This window comes from Buteo buteo, chromosome 21, assembly GCF_964188355.1.
Source record: "Buteo buteo chromosome 21, bButBut1.hap1.1, whole genome shotgun sequence".
Taxonomy (NCBI): domain Eukaryota; kingdom Metazoa; phylum Chordata; class Aves; order Accipitriformes; family Accipitridae; genus Buteo; species Buteo buteo.
The window spans coordinates 540,603-562,306 of record NC_134191.1 but is presented as its reverse complement, the minus strand read 5'-3'; the positions used below and the strand labels follow the sequence as shown (position 1 = coordinate 562,306).

Genomic DNA, 21,704 nt, shown 5'->3' with positions numbered 1-21,704 from the left:
CACAGCACCCTCTGTGCAATGGCACACAGCAAATTGCCCTGTTCTGCAGAACGGCTCATGCCCCCTGCCCAGAGGGAGCGTGCCGCTACAGACACATCTAGGGCTCATTGCCCTGCTGCCGGACTAGCGCAAGCATGCTGCTGCAAACGGCAGACTGGGTCCTCTCCATGAAACCACCCGGATCTTGGTCCCCTGTGCCCCAGCAGACACCAGACCCCACGCCCGCTGCTGCTGCTGGTCGCATCAGATGTGACAAAGACTGATTTGAAAAACTTTCTCTGGTAAACCAAGTGACAAGCAGAAGGCAACACGCTTGGAGCTGCAACTCGGTTCACATGGGACCGAGACGAAAGGATCAAGTGTTGTGGGTCCAAGTGACTTTGCTAAATGCATTTTGCAGTTTTACGGCATTTCGTTCTATTAAAAAACAAAATTGCAGCCCAAATTCTCAAGTGCGTATGTTTCCCCCTTAACCGGGCAACACAACTTTTTTATACCATACAGAGGATACAGCAAGCCATTCATGTTTCTGATTTAATGGTCCACTTCATTCACAGCCAGACCCTTAGAAATGCACTTGGGTTTATTTATTTGTCTTGGGGATGATTATCTCTAGGCCCTCTTCATAACTCTTTACCAATATTAACCACCTGAAGCTCACAAGGCTCCTTCCTGCTGGGAAACTGAGGCACAGAGGCACCTCAGGCCACCTGAGAGCCCCAGGGATGCTCAGCACCTCATCTCTGCAGCAGATGCCTGGGGAGCCAGTACCGGCATTTGTCTGCCGGCAGCTTCGCCGCCTCCCAGCCCAAGGGACACAGCCCTTTCTTCTCACAGGTGGCTGAAATCACAGGAAGTTCCTTATCTGCTGTGCCTGCCTGCTTATAAATTACGCATTTCAGAGCTAATATCAGTGCAAAGTGTTTTCCACAGTAAACAGGATGTAACTATTCTAACACAGGCCAACCTTTATTTTGGCTGCATACATCCTTCCCCTGAAACACCTTTATTTAAATGACATCAGCTCTTCCGACAGACGGGCAGGAGGAGACATATGGTGTTTCCCTCTTTCGGGTCCCAGGGTGGGGTGACACACTGTGCTGCTGCTGTCTGTACACCACAGCACTGAGGGGACATCTTAACTCTGTCACGTTATGGCAAACAGGATACAGCCAAGTCACATCCTTCTGCAGGCACCAGGCAGTCACCGCAGCTTGGGAAATCGCACTTAAAGGTTGTGCTAAAAGGCTTTCTCCATGCAGAATGGGTTAAATCTTGCTCCATCTTAAACCAAACTGCCCTACCCTGAAGCTGGGAAAGCACAGATGTTAAGTTTTCTTCCAAAACCAATCTCTTTCTATCATCTGTATTTTAAAACAACCCCCTGGGCATTCACTGCATTGGCACCATTTTTCTGCTACACACTCTGGACACTCAGTAACTCACGGAAATTTTGGGCGAGTATAGATTTGAATCCTTCTGCACCCAAAACATTTCACTCTGCCACTTTGAAGCTAATGAATAGCCACCTCAGACGCAAGCTGGAGACAACCCACAGCCAGCACTGGCCAAGCAGCGTTGCTGTCACCCCATGCACTTGCAAGGAGGGCGTACTCAGTATTTCTGAAAAATTTCACAAGTGATGCAAATTAATTCAAACCAAGGAGCCACATCTAAGAGGAGGGTTACTCAGATTAACCCCTGAGCACAACTGCAAAAACAAAGTGGGACAGAGATAAAAAATTTCCAGCCACATCAGTGCTCAAGAGTTCAGCTATTTTCACGGTGCGAGTTCACTTCTTTATCCCAAGCCTAAAAGAAGCAGAAAAAGCGATTTCCCAGAATTTCCATTACAGCTCCCCAGCCCTGGGCGCTACACCCCAGAGGCAGGCATGCAGGATGTCCCTTCGGGAAGGAAGTCTGCTGGAAACAGAAGGAGGAAGAGGAGTGGTGAGGCAGCACTCAGGAAAACCATGAAACGTACTGATTTCTGCATCCTGTGTTTGTGACCTTAAAAATAGTTCTTAAGCAAAGATGGAGTTTATTTCTGAATCAAAAGCAGGCTGCAGTTCAGAAAAAAGCCCTGCAGCTTTTGCTTTCAGGAAAGCTTTTCTGACTCTACTACAGCAGGGGTCTGAAAGCTTCGCGGAGCAGCAGTAAGTGGAAAGGGAGTCCGGCCCCTTTCATGCATCGTATCAGAGCGGATTAAAGTGTTGGCTTCTAGCATGCCTGGAGTCCTGGGAAAATGACACAGCCAGCATCCGATAATCCGCTCCAAACTTGTTGATTTGTGGGACTTAGCCATCGTCTTCATAGGCTCAAAATTTGGCAGTTGCTCCCACACAACTGACATTTTCAGGCCATTAAAGTCTGTGATAAAAGGGCTCTAGTTTTATCTCCCGCCTTCCTTAACATAAACCATTAGGCTTTTATGAACATTTAGGTATGACTCAGGGAAATCTCTGATTGCAGAGAGAATATTCAAAATAATTTGGACATTGTCTGAAGAGAATAGCAGGACTTGGACTCAAAGTTGAACAGTAGGGAGAGGCTAAAAACCAACGTGGAAATATTGCATAGACACCATAGGAAAATGGGCAGAGCAAGAGATGGTGGCAAGCCGGCCCGGCTGCATTACGAAAACGGAAAGTACAAGCCCTCCTCTGTGCCGGGCAGAGCCCAGACTGGTCATGAAACCCCTCCCAGGCAGAGCCCATTCATCCCGGAACCCCCCAGTGCTGCCAGCAGTTTGTACACACAATCACGCATTTATCTGCTGGAGCGTCACAACCAGAGCTGTCAAAAACAGGCTTTTTGGGATGCCTGGAGGAAAATGTCATCCTCAGAAGAGGACTCTACTGTTAAAGCACTTGAGACATAAGCAGTCTCTAATTGTAGTGCTGCTCCAAGGGCAGGCATTACCACAGAGCTCCTCTAACTTCTCATCATATTTTTTAGGCAATGGGAGGCAAATCAATGTGCACTCTTCGCCAGTTGAGGTACTTGGGCTGAGAACTTCTGATAAAATCAATCTTACTGATTTTTCTCAAGAATCATCCACACTAAGCAATCAGCACTCCCACAGCACAGTAGATATCCTTAAAAAAAAGGCTTAAAATGAGATTTTCACCCTGGTTTCGCTGTGTACTTAGACCACAAGTTTCTTGAGCGAGGAAGCGGCGGTTTTCCTGTGTTTTGCATGTTTGCACAGTGCCAGCCCTGGCCCACGGTGCTATGCGAGCCACCAGTAATGGGCTGTCCAAACACCCATCTCTCTGCTCTCAGTGGCAATGCAGACCACGTCCTGCCCGCAGGGAGCCCCAGTCCCGGCTCTACCCCACCAGCAGCTTTTCCAGCCGGACGGTATCTAGACTCGGCAGGAGGCAGAGTCCCAGTGGGTAAATCAGCACTACCCGACCGATGCCGATGCCGGGGGGCCTGTCAGCGTCCGCAGGGCCTGCCCGGATGCTCCCGCTAGCGTGCACGAGAGCCGCTCGGCAGCAGCCCTCGGGACCTCTCCTGCAGACCTCCGTGTTGGTTTGAGCCCTGGGAAACCACAGCGATCCACGTGCAGCCCCGTGTGCCTCACCCCCGCACGGGCGACAGCTGGGACGACTATCGCCTCCAGCCCCCAATCAGGAAAGTTAACGTCTTGCTGAAGAGGAGTAATTGCTAACGAAAAACTATCACCAGGTTCCTTCTGTCAAACCCCCATCGAGCACTGCTCCCCGACCAAACACGCATCCACCACAGCACAGCCAGCGGTACTGGCGGCAGACTCGCATCGGCCGCACCGAGAGAAAAATGACCGTGTCAGCGCACCCGCTCCTCCCTCCACTGCAGGCAAATGTCACCCCGTGCTGAAAAGTGTTCCTTCTGCTTCTGCAGAGCTCCTGATGCCTGGCAGTTTCTCAGCCTCTTGTCTTCATTTGTATTTTACAGGAAAGCTTTTCCCCCCCTGTCTTATAAAACTCATTCTTCCCTCTCTCTACTCTCGACTCCCACCCTTTTCTTTCCTGCCAGCTCCTAACACTCACTCTTGGCAGCTTCACACGGGACATTCACCTGATTAAAACGACCGAGGAATTCAGGCTTGTGTCCCTCACATGAAGTGAGCAGAGCGAACCGGGAGGGAAGCCCAGTGAGCACAGGACCGATGGGCATTGGGGAAGGCAGGGTGCAGCAAGCACTCTGCAGACCAGTGGTTCTCCTGGGACTTTTGATCTCCTTAGTCCTGTTCAGGAATTACTCGGGAACCTGCACAATCGGAGAAACGAGATGCCCGGCAGCCCTGAGTGCCTGTGCCACGTGTCCTGCCCTTCACTGATTTCTGAGTTTTCGGCAACGGTCGAGGTGCTCACCCGTTACAAGGTGATGGGCTCGGCCGATCGCGTGCCTGAAGCCGGACTCAGGGCCAGAGCTGGCCCGACAGGCTGAGCCCACCAGCCCCCTGAAAGCCAACAAGAAACTGTTTTCAGAGAGTCTGCAAAGACAGACCTCCAACCAGTTCAAGGCCAAGCCTGGGGCAGGCCAAACCACTGCATCAAAGCAGCAGCAGCCACGTTCACCTCCGCCGCAGCCCTCAAACCACCCGCGGTGAGGGGGTTTGAAACACCAGAAGATGCTCTCAGCGCTGCGTCTCATCTTGGAGGGTGAAACCCAAGCTCTGGCTGCTGTTCCGGCAGGGGCAGCCACGCAGAGACCTCACGTACGCCTGCTTGGCTGCTGCCTGCAAGGACCCGTCTCAGAGGGAAGATGCAGGTGACTCAAAGGACTGGGACAAGACCGGGGAACAACTGGGCTGCAGGCAAAGCCAGTCAGTCTGCTACAGTGAGGCCAGAGCCCAACAACGGGTTGAGCAAACACAGGCTTCCTGCAGCCATCCATCTTCTGCTGTGTCACTTCAGGTGCAGGAGGAAAGGGCGGGGGTTGTCTATCCCAGGAGCCTTCCTCAGGGTGTTAGGGAGGATGCGAGAGCTCCAAGGAGTCCCCAGAGGCTCCAGCCTCAGCTCCAGCAGCAGCACCGAAGCTGGACGCCTGCAGCTAGATGGTGTGATTACCCCCTCGGTCTCCCCCGCCACCTCCTCTTGTGGGAACTGGCCGGACTCGCGGCCACCCATCAGTCCCCAAGTCCCAAGCCCATAGCTCTGACCCCAAGGCTGAACTACTGGTAAAGAAAGCCGAGGGCAACGTCGACAGGAGCCTGGCAGGACCTGCTCTGCACAGCCCTCCCCCAGAACACCTTCCCCCCAGCCCGCGCAGCCCGGGCACGGGTCCCCCTTCCTCGCTCCACACAAGCCGGGGGTCTGGCACACGCCGGCACTCCCCTCTGCAGGGAGCAGAAGCAGCACGTGCAACTGCACGGGGGACTGCTCAAAGCAGAGGAATATAAAAGAGTAGCAGTCTTTTAACTGAAATTGCACATCCTTCATGCCGCCAGGAAGACTGGTCAAGCTTATTATGTTAGCCTTCATCCTGCATTAAATACAATACTTCAGATTATACAATCAAATCCCCTAGGAATGGGCAGGCAGAGGGATTAACGAACAACAGGCTCCAAAGGGGTTGTCATAGTCAAAATAGCATGCATTTAAGCAGCAAGAGTTTGTATGTCCTTTAAATTCACCCCCGTTGGAAACACGGCTCCTCTGCCCCACTCCCCAGGGACAAGGAGCAGAGCGGATCACCCGAGCACGCCTTGTCCCAAGGACACCACGCTGCTCTGAAAGCCAAACTAACGCGTCCCCCTCAAAACTGTTTGGATTAAGATGCCTGATTTATTCAGGCTGTATTTTCTTAGCTGCTCTTTCCTTGGGAGAGCCCCCTCTTCCACCACTCAAGCTGTGTTTCTCATTTATGTTGAGCTTTGGCTTCAGTAACCAATCTCAGACTATTCAAACTCCTTTCCACAGGGAGGAGTCCTGGGTGAACCGTGAGTTTGGCTCCTCAATCTTTGGGGGTTATTTTTTTATTATTGCTACTACTAACACTTAGCACTTTACATGCTCAGAGTGCTCTGAAGGCATATCTGTGTGATTCTGGGCTGAAAAAAGCATCCATTAAAGTAACAACTTCTTACCTAACACAACTGGTCTTTTGCATGTGTCAGTTCAAATCTGCTTCATTTAGCAATAGTTTATAGTAAATGTTTTCCTGTATTTTCCTCATTAGTTCTGCCGAATCAATTAAGCTCTGAGTTAATAAGCAGAACTCTACTCTTCTTTTATGCATCCTCAGTAAAACCTGCCTCTGAACAGCAGTGCTGTCCCACACCGCCATGCCACAGAGGCGTCCTCCACGGGTACCACCATGTGCATCGCCTGCTCAGCAGCATCGGCACTGGTGCCCAGAAACAAAACACCACCACTTGCTCCTGGCACCCAGCCCGCTGCAGCAGGTTGGCGTGGAAAGGTTAAAAAAAGCCTTTTTGCTCATTGACAGAGCACTCCAAATGCAGAAGTGACCAAGGCATAAAGACGTGGTCTACAGCAGATGCACTGCTTCCCCAGCTGACAGGTGTACCCTTCCTTCACTCTAATGCACAAGATAGAGACCTCCATCCTCATTTTGGGGACTGAGAAAATTCAAGGTTAAAAGGATGGTTATGGAAAGTGCAAAGAATGAAGGTGTGAGCGCCGGCTCCTTGGACTCGCACACATACTCTCCTCTCACAGATGGCACCTGTACAAAGCAAAAGCCATTCTCCACACATCTCTCTGAAAGCACTGTACTTGTTGACTTGCCAGTATTGCATTTCTACAGCTTCGTCTTTGGAGGTCCTCACTCCCCATCCTGTCCCCCCCAGTTAGGAAATTAGGATCAGCAGCATAATTTCAAAATTTGTTAAAAATCAATGGTCCTACTGGATTCAGTAGCTGAGCACCTCTCTTATTTGGTTAAAGTATGGAAGGCTTTCCTTTTCTCTACCATTTTACATTTTGACTTCAAGATTTGTAGAAACTGATGTTTCCAAAGTTGTCTGGAAAGATTCACTGAGCTTTGCTGCTTGCTGTGATACTGTATCTATCTCAGCAAAAAATGACACTACAGTTAGGAGATCCCAGGGACATAACATTGCAACCCCAGCTCCTCCCCAAAGCTTGAAACCTTTCTTCAGCAGCTTATTTGACAGTGGCCAAGTAGCGTTTCTGCAGTCAGGGAGCCCCAGTGCTCTGACGCAGCCAGCGCACCAGCTGGAGTGCTCTCCTGGCAGAGGGAATCCCAAGAGGAACGTGGCGGAACACCCATCCCAGCCTTTCACCATTTGGCTCACCCCAGGGACACGCGCGATTCAAACCAAATGAAAAAGTGCAGGGAAGAAATCATCTGTATTAGTTGGTCTCCAGATGCAGGTGTCTGTCCCCTCAAGCAGAGATTTAGCCACAATCTCCCTCCCATTTAATGACCGGCCACGCTAATTGCCAAAAGCCCAACCCAAGCCCACTCCCTGCATGAGCCGGTTCCCAGACTTGGGTCCACCGCTCTCCAAGGAACCACAGGCAACAGCACACCAGTGCTGGTGCCTTCGTACTGCTTGCAGCTAATGTCTGGATCTACGAGACATATTGAAGGATGACAGGGACTCACGAGTCAAACAACTTTGGAAACTGCTATTTTATATTACATTAAAAACTGCTCATCTTTCACATCTCCCCTTCTTCATCGAGCGCTATCATTATACTGTAAACTTTTCCCAACTCTTCCTAAAAAGATCACTCTACACACAGCCATTTTCTAGAACATGCCAGGTTTTCAATGGCCCCTTTTAATTAGGCGATCGACCAGAGATGGCTTTTGGCCACTAAGAGCTCACAACCCATTGAATGTTGGCAGCGGTCAGCAGACAGCGGGATGAAAATCTAATAGCCGAAAGCCTTTTGCTCCAGAAGGGAGCAGTACGAAGCACCATAATACTTTAAACAGAGATGAGGCAGAAATGGGAAGACAAGTTCCAAATTTCCTTCAAATAATAGAGGTACGTGTTTGCAAAATCCAGACTTTCAGGCAACTCTGCTTCTGAGTTAGAATTGAAAGATTTGTATTCCAGTGCTACTTGCAACACATAAACTGCAGAAATCTTGTCAGAGCAATGACGCTCCAACGGTTCAGGCCCAAAAAATGGGCAGCCTTGTTCCAGCAGCTGGTCCCGTCTGGCCAGACTGCTGCTGCCCAGCATCAGCCACCTCCCACTGTCTATGCCACGGGCACAGCGGCCAGCACAGGTTTGGTAGCTGCACATCCAAATGCGAGTCTGCAGCTTTGCTGAGGCCTGAGACTTGGAGTTTGTGCCCTGGACTCAACCAGCCTCACCACGAGCCCTGAGCTCCCTCTGGGTCCCACAGGACCCACAGCAGCACCCTTGGCAGCACGGCAGCAAACCCAGGGACTGCAACTCTAGCCATGCTGCGTTCAGAGGAGGGCACAGCAGAATGAGACCCCCAATATGGAAAAAAGCCTGAATACTCAAGATAGCCCCTATCCCGTTGCCCACCAGAGAAACACCCCAAGCCGATGTGCCTCTTGTCCCACCCCTCGCCTGCAAGGCTGTGCTTATCTGGAGGTCCCTTCCTCCAAAAAACAACGCATCCCGAACTGGAGAGGAAGGCACAGGGGCTGGCAACAGCAGATCCACCCTGCTCAGACCACAAACCATCACTGCTGCACCCCTGTTGCTGCAGGATGCTGCAGCCCCCGTGCCCCCTGTCCCTGGGGATGTCCCGGTCCCAACCCCCAGCACAGATCTGGGTGAGGAGCCAGCATACACTCCCCACACTGGACAAGCCCCGCTAATGCTCAGTGGGTAATGAGGCAAAATCATCACAGCCTTTGATATCAGCCCTGGTCATCAGCACACCACATCTAACACGGGCTCATCCAGGCTCTGTTTGATAAGGGCCTTCTCAGGAGCGAGCCATCCCACGCCCCCGCCGGCCTTGCTCCGCCGGAGCAGCAGCTGCCAGCAGAGCTGCTATCCAGATGTTAGAAATTAGTACTGCTCCCTCTGCTCAAAAATGTCAATAAATTCCACCGGTCTCTCAAAGTGGAATATTGCCGTAGACAGTCTGCCACCTCCTCCACGTGCTGCAAGGTGTTGAGAGCCCAGCTTGAAAAGAAAGTAAGGACTTGCAACCATTTCCTTACCAAGCCAACCAGAAAAAAAAAAAAAAAAGAAATAGAAAAGCAAAGCGCAGGTTTTGCACTTTTTGCAAAGTGCAAAAAGCAGATGCAGGGGTCGGCTCACCCCCCCCCCACGCCGTGCCCCTGGGTACGTGTGCTGGGGACAGTGACATAGCAGCACTCGGGACCTCAATTCAAATCCTGATGCTGCCACCCATCTGATCAACAAGGCATTGATCAGGCGGTCTCCGACCACCTACTTCCCCCAGTGAAAAGAAGGCAGTAACGCTCCCCCAGCACAGACTGGTGCACCGTCCCGAGGGTTCACAGCAACGAACGGATCTGCGAGTGCACGGGGCTGCAGCAACGCCACAGGCCCAGCCCTGTTGCGCCTTGCACAAGGGGCACAGCACAGGCAGTAATGCCTCCAGGCATCGGCCACGCAACCCTGACCATGGAGCTGTTTCTTCCTCATGGTTAAGAACGCTGATCCCGGTCCGTCACCTCCTCGGTGCAAACGAGCGGTCGCACGCAGTCCCTGCAGCCAGGGAGCCCCCAGCCGCAGCCGGCGACCCCTCACACGTGCCGTGCACAAGGCTGAGCCGGGAGGCACAGCCGCGCTGCTGTAGGTAGCGTGTGGTGGCACTCAGGTGGTTATAATTGATTGTTTCCAACCGCTGCTCGTTCTAGCTTGCCCAGTGTTTGCATTAAATTACCACAGCCAGGGGCTCAGACCTATTATGTTTCCAACATCTTGCTAGAAGAGGTCATCAGACCAGAATATCACAAGGGTACAGATGCCTGCAAGTTTAAATAGACGCCTACTGGGATTTACAAGGCATAGTGAGGTGTTTTTACAGCATCCCCAGGCACCCATCCACATCTCTAGGTGCCTTGTTCACCTCTCCAGGTGCCCTCAGCCCCACCAATCTTCTCTCTCAATCATTATAAAATAGACTGAAAAATCAGAAAAGAGATGTCCCAGTCCCTTCATTTCCACCCACCGACACCCCGCAGCGAAGCTAGCAGCCGTCAGGGCTCCTGGGGAGCAGGTTTGTGTTCATGTGTGGGAGCCAAATGCCTGCCCTGGAAAACGTCTGGGGCTACACAATAGTGGTTGAAAACCCCAAATGAAGGGACTGCTGCCGAGATATGATCACCGCCTCCATACGATCATATGAGCACCTCCCCAGAGTGCTCCAGCGTCCCCCCAGCCATGATGTACCTTCCACATGCAACACTGGACTTGGCCAAAATGATCCTTTTTCTGTTTTCCACCTAAATCATCATTTAGTTACACAAGATTTGGTGAGCTCAATGGATCGAATTTGGTCTGACTGCCAAGCTACCGAGAATGACAAGGTCTCTGTGCAGCTGGCTGTGGTTACAGCTCTCCAGAAACCCGAGGGGGCAGCTCTGACCCCCCTCTGCAAAGGGACCCAGCGCCCGCCTCGCCCAGCCAGCCAGCACCCGCCGGCAGCACGGGCCCAAGGCTCCAAGGGCAGGCGGGCGCTTTGCTGTGGCCAGGAGCCGTTTTCGGTTCTCGCCTGAAGCAGCACAGCTTCTGGTTTCCAGGCACAGAAACGTCTTCCACTTCGACCAAACTTCCCTTTGCAACTCGGGATCTGTTTGAGCCTGAGATGCAAAGCAGGGGGGAGCCCCGGGGCCCCCGGGAGGTGCGTTCCCACCACCCACCTTCAGCTCGGAGGCACCGACCCGCTCCCCGGGAGACTCCCCTGCTCAGCACAAAACGCCGGGGCTGCGCCGGCCCTGGGCAGTGGGAAAGCCCCCAGGCGCAGGCAGCCCAGGGAGCTGAGCCTGCCTTCCCAGGAAGGACGAGATTCACACGGCTCCCGCTCTCTGCTCCCAGCTGCCTGCGTGTGCCTTGACTGCAAGCAGAAGGTTGTATTTCCACATAAATTTCCCAAGGAAACATAGTCGCCAACAGCTGGCTGTGACTCGCTAATTCCAGGTGAGAGACAGAGCAGGTACACAGTCCTCAGGTCTGGGCCGGAGGTCTTGCAAAGCCCAGCAAAGCTCAGCCTGTGGCTTGAACCTCTCGTCTGGGGCATCCCGGGTCCTGCCGGTCCCTGCATGGGCAGACAGAGTGGCCCCTCACCACCCAGCCCTCGGACAGCGGCTTGGAGGGACACCAACTTCCCAATCCTTGTAAAACAACACCCAGAGGCAAAACAGATTATGGCAACGCAACCGTGTTGTGCAGCTTTGCAGTAATGGGGCATTTGCACCTTCAGGTGCGTGCTAGCAACTCCAAACACAAGGCACTCTGCAAAATGCAGAAATTAAGTCTGCTACAAGAACTCCTGCCTCATTTTTAATGTACAAATTAAGTGTAAATTCCCAGTTTCCTTTCTGTGGCTAATCCTCCGGATTTATTTGAGTAGATGTAAGGTTAGAGCACATTTATTTTCATGTTTGGAATTTCTAAATTAGTATAAACCAGCACTTCAAAGTAATTCAGCTCCTATAAAACCCAATCCCACGGAGATGCCACAGTATATTTGGATAGTAAGTAGATGCTTTGTCATATTCCCACGTGTATATGAGGTTTTTTTCTTTGGGAACATTTTCTGACCGGTTTCAAACCACATTTCCATGCCCAGGCATACATATATACTGAGACTGTTTATACAGTCTACCCAAGGAGTTCGTTTTATTTAACAACCCGTTATAGTAAAGCTCGCTGGTGGGTATCTCATCATTACACCACAAAACACTGTACTCAATGAGCATGCAGGATCTGACACAAAGCCACAAGAGCCAGAAACTTGAGAATTAATGCTGAAATGCATCATTATCCCATGCCGCTGTGCCTATGTTTTTCAGCATAGGAAGCAAACTGGATTTTCAGCCTTTTTTGAGTTGCAGACCCCAAAACATTTCCCAGGAGAGATGCGGATCCCTGGCTAGCAAATCTAAGTCTAATGAACACAAGTCTGCTTTCCCTAGTTACCTCTTGGGGAGTTTTTAGAAGGAGAGCGTGGGGCTCGGCGCGGAAACCACAGAAGACAAGGAGTCCAGCGCGGCTGGGAGTGTGGGATGGGGTTACCAGCTCAGCTTTTCCTCAAGTGTGCTTGTTCATCACGTGGCACATTTTATTTTGTGTTAAACTCAGACCCCCAGGTCAGCCACCGCTTGGACACCCAGAGTGGGAAGGTTTGTAGAGATGCCTGGAAATACACATTTGTTTGCCCTTCTGCTGTGGCCATGGCCAGGCTGGGACTGCCCGGTAGCTGTCCTCATTTCCCTGGCCAAAAAGGCAGCTGCCAGCTGGAGCAGCACAAAGGTGCCCGGTCGTGTCCCCCTGCCCCAAACGCCAGATCGAGAGACAGGGCGGTGGCCAAAGGATGTCGTGGGGACTCACTCCACCGGGATGTGGCGGTGATGCAGCACGGCTGCCCACACCACAGGAGCAGCCATATCTTTATTTTCAGTGGCACCGAGGAGGAAGGTGCTGGGACGCCCCACACGGCCGCTCCTTGTGGGCCAGCGGGAAGCCAGGGACAGGTCTTGTCTGCTCTGCTTTCGCAAGGGCTCTGGCGTACTGCAGCTGCGCCATGCTCCAGCCACGCAGCCGGCATGACCTTCAAACCTACTGGGCCACAGTCCTGCTGGGGCAGAATAGTTCAAATATGAAGTAAACCCACTCAGTGTCCTCAGGATTTGATAAGCTCTGTGAGCGCATTGCTGCAAATGACGTTAAAGACAGAGTGCTACAGAGAGCTCATACTCCTCTCCTGGGAGGTTGGGTCCAAATTCCACCCGGGCTTCGAGTGGGCAAAATGCAGCAGTGACTCCATGCGAGTACTTCATTTTAACGGCATGTCTTACAAAGACAGCCCGGTATTTGACACAAAATTCATTATAAAAAGCTATTTCTGTTGAGGGAAAGGCAATCCTAGAGCTCACCCACTCACTCTCAGTACAAGAACCCAATCAAACTAAATCCTTCCCCTAAGCTGCTGCTGCGAATTCACCTCCTCAGTAAATGACTTTTCAGTGGCACTCATTGAGAACAACCAACCAGCCTCCACTCCTGACCCAGACCATCCTCCTCTGCACATTTTCTCTGTGTCTCACAAAGCCGTTAAGCATGTGCTTAATTGCAAGTTAGCACCTCCATCAAAGCAACATGCCCATTCCCAGGCTGAGCCGGCAACTTCCCTTGCCCAGCGGTGGGGATGCAGGCTAACCGGCCACCCGGGTTCCCCTGCCAGCCAGCGGCGATGTGCTGTCCCCAGGTCCACCTGCCCTATCCGCCCTCCGCAGCCCCCTGCGTGGCCAGTCCCAGCAGGAGCCAAACAAGCGGCTGCCATCACGCCAACCACAACTGCTCAAGAGTGCTCCCCTGCACAGGGACGAAGCCCCTCTTTTCAGTGCCGGCCTCCTGTCAGACCTCTTGTCACAATGCTGAGGGGCAACGAGCCTGGCCCCTCACCGGTGAGGTGCCGTGGGGACAACCAGGGACGGCCAGCGTGCCGAGGGCCCGTTCCCGAAACCCATCGCTGGCGGCTGACTGCTGCAGCTCCCTGGCTGAGTCACAGCCGAGTGCTGCAGGAGAGGAGCATTCAATTAGACAGAAGAGCACACAAGGGGGCAATGATTTTCCTTTCACACCGCATTACGCCTAACAGCCCATGCTCCGTATTTGTAACAACCGACTACTTCAGCCGAACGCACGCTCGGAATGAATCAGGCCATCATTAGGTTTTTATTTTTTCTTCCAGAAGGAGCTTAAAACCCAACCACCTAGTCCACAGGAAGAACTAATGAACCACAATTTTGATAATACCAGAGCACCTATCAATGATGCATAGGCAAAAGAAAACCTGAAAACCCACTAACGGGTGGAGAAGTGGAGCTCACAATGGGAAGGCAGCTAGATGCTGATCTGCTCCGCCAAACCAGCTGCTGTTTTAATACATTTTCCTGCTGCGTTCCCAGAGCTGGGACACAAAATGTATTAGAGTATTTCATTGTCTTGAAGGTGGAAATTGATGTTAGGTTTTCACAGCACAAAGAAACACAGTATTACAACTCTTCTCTTGACACTGCCACTCTGGGACTTGAAAACGAAAACAGCTTGTTAACTTGTTGGCAATTCTAATGATTAAGTAGAAGGCAAAAAAAAAATTGAAAGGCTCTCCTTCTGACTGGTAGGAAAGCTTCCCAGCAGGCTTGGTCAGCGGTTTTAGAGGAATATGCTTCAAATAAATACGAAGCGTAGAAATATTAGGCATGAACGAAAATTAATGGTATGCTTCATTTACATCCTGCTGTACTCCACGTCAAAGGATCTCAAAGCAGCTTTACAAATGCAATATTACACTACATGTGAGTTAGGTTTCTGAATAATAGTAATAAATACGGAGTACGCAGCGACTCAGGAAGCTGAGGCGCCTAGGGTTACAAGGCTGGTTCAAGGTCAGTGACACAGCAGCAGTGTCAGTCAGGACTAGAACACAGTTTGCCCCGTCCACCCCACATAACCACCAGCCATACTGCTGTCTCCATGCAAACAAATTTTCCCACACGCTGATCTCACCGCAATGGCAAACATGGAGGGTTTCTACTTACTTCTATAGGATTGGTGAGGCTTGGTGATTTCTAGCTTGCTCCTCTGAACATCACATCCTCTATCACTCACGCCTTCAAGAACACAGCTGTCCTTCACAGACTGCCTTTGTGGCACCAACTGACAACATACTGCTAGTCACCTTCCTCGCCTACCCAGAGAGCACTCAGAGAGAAGGACTGCTACCAGGAGCACGCTTTACAGTGGAACAGCGTTATGGGCCAGACCCAAAGATGGAGTGAAATCTTGTTTCTGCGCTGAGCCTCTCTGGAGCAACTAGGGAATTAACTGTCTAAATACCTTACTGGATATAGCATTTGATATTTTCAACATTAATAAACCCGTGTTAGTCATGGTTATTTTCTTTACTGAACAAAAGTTAGAAAAAACAATATCTTCCCAACAGTCCTGGAGCACTGAGGAAGCTCAAGGGAAGTGTGTGCCTTTCTGCCATTGACTTTCAGTCACAAGTAGGCTGTTAACTCCCTAAGCACCCTCCAGAAGTCTCAGCCACAATGCTTCCTCTTGACCTGCCTGGCAGAGACAGTTCAATCCTGCCAGGGGCTGAGGGGCTAATTCACAGGGATGCTGAGCTTCAGCCACAGCCAACAAGAACTGCGGGTGCCTTCCCATCCTGTAAATAGGATTCCTGACTCCCGGTGACTCCTCTGAGCGCTGTGACCGTGCCAAGGCTTCAGGACTGGGCTCCCAGTATTTAATGCACCGAGTCTTTGTGGAATTAACTCAAAAGCCAGGACAACTACCAGATTTCCTGACTGTCAGGCAGCTTGTACTCTGCCACCAGGGAAAAACTATTCAACTTTGCTAGAGTAGGTCTATGAGCCAGTGCATTAAGACTACATATTTTAACACAGCATGGAGATGCCACACTAAACACCACGGTTACCATGGGAAACCTTTCTCTCTTTGCCACTGGCATTGCACAGGGAAGCCCAAGCCCAAGCGCTCTATCTTGCCTTTGAAATCAAACAGATGTTTTTACGATCTTTGATGGAGCTGAGTTATGCGTCCTTCCCCAGAGGAAGGGGAAAAATGCAGTGTTAAAGCAGCCCTTTTTTCTTTCTTTCTTTCTTTTTTTTCCCAAGCATCCCATGTCTTTAGTGAAAGGGAGAACAGGCGCCTTTATCTGGCGTTAACATTTACGGCCACTCGGTAACAAACTGTGACAATGGCAAACTTTTACCCTGAACGCAACGAAACAAGGCAGCCTGTGTGTGCGTGTCCCCTGGCAGGGCTGTCCGGCCGCGGTCGCGGGCGGGACGTGGGAAGGGGTCGGCGGGGCCGGCAACGCTCACCGCCCTCCCGGCCGCGCAAGGGCACCCACCGGGGACGGGGACAGCGCGCCCGCCGGTCACCGCGGCTCGCCGGGGACAGGGGCGTGGGAATAACGGCGTCCCCTGGCAGACGGGGGGGTCGTCGTCGACGCCCGGCACGTTCTCTGTTCGGTACCAGCCCCGCCGCACGCTTTGGCTGCGGGGGGAAGCCGCCGGCACCCAACCGGCTTTGACGGCGCGACACGGACCGGCGCGGGGCACGGAGAGAGGGGAGCGGGGGGAGCGGAGCGGGGAGCCGGGGGGGAGCGGGGGGGAGCGGAGCGCCTCCAGCCGCGGGACGCGCTCCCTCCCGCCCGGCGGAGGCGGCGCGGCGGCGGCAGCAGCGGCGGGACGCGACGGGACGGGACCGCTGCCTCCCCGCGCCCGTCCCGGGACGCCCCGGCCCCGCGGCCCCCGCCCGGGCGCCGGCAGGTGCCCGCCGCCCGCCCGTACCTGTATGTTCCTCTTCTCGCAGGCCGGGCCGGTGCCCTGCACCACGCTGTCCAGCACGGTGACCATGCCGGCGCCCGGGCTGACGAAGCAGGAGTTGCGGGCAGCCCGGATCGTCTCCTCGATCTCGGCGAAGCGGAAGACGCAGAGCGCGGACTGCGGCCGCCCCCCGCCGCCGCCGCCGGCCCCGGCCCGCTCGAAGACGCCGAAGAGCAGCTCCTCGGCGGGCGGCGGGGCCGGGGCAGGGGCCGCGGGGCTGCGCCAGGCCGCCCGCGCCGGGAAGACGGAGACGAGGCGGGTGAAGGCGTCGGCGGCGCCGCCGCAGCGCAGCCCCAGCTGGATGTAGGACTCGGTCAGCTTCTTGGTCTCGCCGCTGCCGTTGAGGGTGGCCTCGGCCGCCTCGCCCAGGCAGATGCGGGCCAGCAGGCTGTGCGAGGGGCTCTCCTTGTCGCCCGCGTTGGCCTCGCTGTTGAGCGCCAGGTAGGCGTAGGGGCGGCGGGCGGGCGGCGCGGCGCCGCGCTGCAGGAAGGCGCGGACGAAGCTGAGCTTGTGCCGCGCCTTGGCGCCCTGCTTGATCTTGAAGATGTTGTCGTCGGAGGGGTTGATGTCGAAGGTGAAGAGCTTGGCCAGGTCGCCGCGGGCGTTGAGGGCGCGGATGGCGATCTCGGGCGTGTTCTCGAAGCGGTGGTCCTCCAGGCTGCGGTTGCGGGGGAAGAAGGGGCTGCCGAAGCCGGTGTAGGTGGCGGCCACCAGCAGCCGCGCCCCGCCGCCGCCGCGGCGCAGCACCAGCCCCACGGTGGAGGCGTTGGGGTGGTTGGCCGCCACGTTCAGCATGCTGGGGAAGACGGTGACCGGGTCGCTGCCGCCCGGCGGGAAGCGCACGGCCACCGCCGAGATGTTGGCCATGCTGCGCAGCTGGCAGAGGCCCTGGTAGATGGAGCCGCAGACGACGAGGACGCCCTGCTCGGGGTCGGGCTGCAGGATCTTGTTGTAGTTGTTGGTGAGCACCTTGGGGTGCTCGCAGGAGGCCTGCGGCAGCTGCGGCGCGTGGCAGAGCGGGCTGTCCAGCACCGGCCCCACCGCCGCCTCCGCCTCCAGCGCCAGCTCGCCCCCCGACAGCTGGAAGAGGCGGTTGACGGCCGCCAGGTAGACGCGGGAGCCGGGGCCGTCCAGGGCGAAGTTGTTGGTGGGGGTGGGCGAGAGGAACTTGCGCTGCACCTCCAGGCCGGCGGCGCGGCCGGGCAGCAGCAGCGGCAGCAGCGGCAGCAGCAGCCGCGGCAGCAGCGCGGGGGGCCGCGGCTCAGCGCCCGCCGCCGCCGGAGCCGGGGCCGGGGCCGGAGCCATCCCGCCGCCGCGCCGCAGAGTGCATGAGCCCGCCGCCGAGCGGCAGGAGGGGCCGGGCCGCGGGACCGCTTCCTGCGGAGGCAGCGCGCCCGCCGCCGAGCGACGCCCGCGGGAAGTGGCGGCCGCGGCGGGTGCGCGGCGCTGCGCGGCGGAGGGCGGCGGGGCGCGCTCACGGCCGCGCCTCCCTCCCTCCCTCCGCCCGCCCCCACTCCCGCCCTCTCGGCGTTACTCACTGGGTCTCGCTCGGTGCGGGCTCGTCATCCGAGTGCCGTGAAGTTACCGGTGCTCCCCCGCGCCGCCGGCCGGCCGCGCACCGGGCAGCACCGGGCGGGGCGGCGGCGCCCCCCCCCCCCCGCCCCGCTGCGCTCCGCCTCGGGAGCGGCTCCTCCGCTGCCGACAACGCGCCTCCTCCGGGCTTTCCGCCTTTCTCTCCGCTGGCTCCTTCGCGTTTTCCAGCAGAACGGGCCGGGGGGGAGGGGGCGGGGGAAGCAGCACTTCGCTCAGCTGCGGAACAGCACGGCGAGCCGGAATAGCCAGCCGCCCCGCCGCAGTCCCCCGCCAGCCGCCCCCGGCCCGGCCGCTCCCCGTGAGCCGGGCTCGGGGCAGGGACGCCGGGAAGCGGCGGTCGGGCTGGCCGGCCCCGGGACCGGCGGCACGTGGAGTGGGCAAATACGCCAAGTACGCGACGGGTGGGGGGGCGGCCCCCGGTGTGGGCCTCCACCTCCCCCGCGGCACGGACGCCGCGCCGGGGGCTGCCGGGCCCGTCCCGTCCGGGCGGCCGCGCTCGCTGCGGGCTGCACGCTTGAGGGGAGCGGGGGCGGGGGGGAGGGAAGGGGTTGGGGGTGTCAGCGCGGCCCCGGGACACCACCCGCCGCGGCCCCGGGTCGCCCCCCGGCCCCGCTGCCGCCTGCGCGCTCGCCCGGGGGAACAGCTCCCCGGGGAACTGGGCGGGGGGCGAAGCGCGGGCCGCCGCCGGGCTCCACCCCCCGGGAAGCTTCGCCCGCACGGCTTGCCAAAAGCGGAGTTCGGCATAGGACTGTGCATCTCCTCTGCCCTCCAACGGGCTCTTTTTTAACTGTGGAGGAAAAAAAGAGACGGGGAAAGAAGTGATGATATTCCCAAATTCCACCCACCGGAATCCACAGCGGGGGGAACAGCCCCGAGATAGCACAGCCTCTGATCCACCCTCCCTTATCGGCGTGGGAACGCCCTACCTGCGTGGGTGAAGGTGTCAGTTCACATCCGCTGCCGTTCTTCCCTCCTCCGCGGGTGCGTGCACTCGCCCCCTCGTCGTGGAGCGGAACGCGCTCCGAGACCGAGGAGCACTGCTGGGTGAGCCTCTACAGAGAAAGTCAGGATCCGTCCTGGGACGGGAGACTGTCCGGGGCCACGCTCTCTGCAGCAGATGCTTTGTTTGCCCACGTAGCCCGTGTCCCTGCGGTCTAAGGGAAAGAGCCCTGAGCAGTTGCCCAGACCAGCGCTCGCTTTCTGCCGCCCGGTCCTGACACAGGGCACAGCTGTTAAGGCTTAGAGCGCACGCAGGGGGGACCCCACTCCTTGGGCCGCACGTTCAGGTCCCCATGCGAGAGGGGGCACAGGTGGGCTCCAGTGCACGGCAGATACGCCGGTCGTGGTACTCTCAGCACTGTGTGGATGCTTCAAGCCGAAGCAATGGCAGAGCTGACAGCCAAGCGGAGCGGTTATAGGATGTGGGCACAGCATCCTTGTCTCAAGCCTGAGTTTCCACTGAGAGCAGAGACCTAGCTGGAGCACCCGCGCAGTGAAGGAAAGCAAAAGGGAAGCTCATAGGCTTGGTTTCACTGTGCAGCTACATCAGTATAATGGCACAGGTCCCCTTTTAAGGGTTGAGTTGTGGAGGCACCTTGCCATCCACAAACAGCCAGCAGCATTTAAAGCGAGGGTGGGAAATCGAGGCTGGTATTTGGTCACAACCACCAGGAAATGCTCCACAGCCGAGCCCTGGAAAGCTGTCCTCCCTCTCCCTATCCCCGAGCTGGGCCTTACTGCCCTGCCCATTTTCATGGCATGTATCTTCATTTATACAAAACATGTTAGCAAGGCTGATGAGGACTCTGCACGACTAATGTTCTGGAGAGAAAAATCCTCTGTTGTTGTCTAATCTCATTTCTACACCTGCCAATTTCCCTCTTCCCCTTCCTGTCCTCCTCGCCCTCTTCAGAGCACTAATTAATACACAACTGCCTTGGCCACGCCATGTCCACCGAAAATGTGCATTGAATTAAATGCTCTGCTTCTGTGCTATCTAACTCATTGTCTCTGCTAATCATATCCTTAATTAATAGAGTTATTAGCTGTTTTTAAATGTGGGACTCCCGGTTGTTTTCCTTTTTTTTTTTTTTAAACTACAAGTTAGCAATTTTTAAATGTGATCATGTCTTTAATTGCACAGAAATAAACCCCCATGGTCCCAAACCCTTAATCTGCCTATTTTAGGATTTCTCATGGCTGCTTACCCTGATAGTAGAGCATCTTCCATGTGAAATTGGCTTTTTAAGGCATATCAAATTAGGTTCCAGATTACAGTCAGTTAAAAAAAAATTAGGCCAAAGAACATATTGAAAAATGTGTGACTTACCCAAAGGTATCCAGTATTGGCTTTGTCAGAAAAAAATCCCCTGGGAGCTCTGACTCCCATTTCCAAGGCCGAGCAGTTATCTGTATTGATACAATTAAAGCCAAAATATTTGTGGTATTGAAGGATTATTTGACAAAGACTTTATTGTTGTGGTTGTTGTTAGGAAACAATCCTCTGGTAAGATGCTTTGAGGGGAATATTTTCCAGAAATGATTTCCCACCCCTATTATCTGGGCTGTTAGAAGCTCCAGTGTGTATTTCAGGGTAATGCTCCTAATGGAGTAGTAGAGGTTTTAAAATCTCTCATACGCAGATCTCACCACTATTTTTTTGTTCAGGAAGAAAAAAAAAAGGTCAAAATTAAACCACATGCCTCCTGCCACAGACCATCACCCCCCTGCCAAAATCCCTTCCCATTTGACTCCTGCGCAGGTTTGAAGAGAACAGCCTTTCAGACATCGCTGTGGGGTAGAGGGGCTGTGTGCACAAGAACTCAAAAACACTTTAATTATTAATAAATATATTTACACGAGAACAGTTTCCCTTTAGGGGAAACATGAGTTACTCATGCAATTACTCAGGTTATATTGACTCAACACAGTCAAAAAACAGGATCTAATCACTTTAATAAAGGGAGTATAAACATCTATTTATTTAGCGGGGTTTGTCTGCAAGGTACCCACGGAGCGCCCTGTGGATTTGGGAGGAACGTTCACCCTCACACGCTGGAGACAGCCAGCTTTGGCTCGGTAGCTCTCAGTGAACACCGGCAGCTGGCGGCAGGGTGCAGGAGAGGTGCTGCCTGTGGGATGGGCGTGCGGGTCCCCCACTCTCTCGGCGCCCAGAGGCGGGGACCCCCCGGGAGCCCGGTGTGTGTGGAGGGCTGACTCAGGAGCTGGCGCCTGGCAGAAGAGCAATGCGCTTCGTGTCTTTGCTTGTGACGCTGAGCGTGTTGGGAAGGCCTGACTGGGCAGCGCAGGCCGGTGCATGGCGCAGCTGCCCCTCCTCTGCCCCGCACACCCCCCCCCCAGAGATGAGCCCTGGGAACCAGCCACCGCAGAGGGGCCACTTGGCACGCCAGCAGAAAAAAGCCAAGGCATAGCCTCGGCCATCCCAGAGCTGCTGCAGGGAGAGCCCCGGCTGCCACTGCGCAGCGGGTCAGAAGGCGCCTCTGCTCTGACCCAGGCAGCCAGTCCTCTCTCTTCTTTTTTTTCTTTTTTTTCCATCTCCTTCACTCGTTGCCTCC

General features: G+C 54.9%; 1 protein-coding gene across 1 annotated transcript in view; it reads right to left on the bottom strand.

Annotated features, from left to right (window-relative positions):
* PLXND1 (plexin D1) overlaps positions 1–17,940 on the bottom strand; it is an 86,648-nt gene extending 68,708 nt beyond the window's left edge. Inside the window, exon 1 of the mRNA XM_075053497.1 lies at positions 16,501–17,940. Within this exon, the coding sequence (XP_074909598.1) occupies positions 16,501–17,841 (1,341 nt within the window). The 5' untranslated portion in view covers positions 17,842–17,940. The remainder of the gene's footprint in view (positions 1–16,500) is intronic.
* Positions 17,941–21,704: the final 3,764 nt, after the last annotated feature.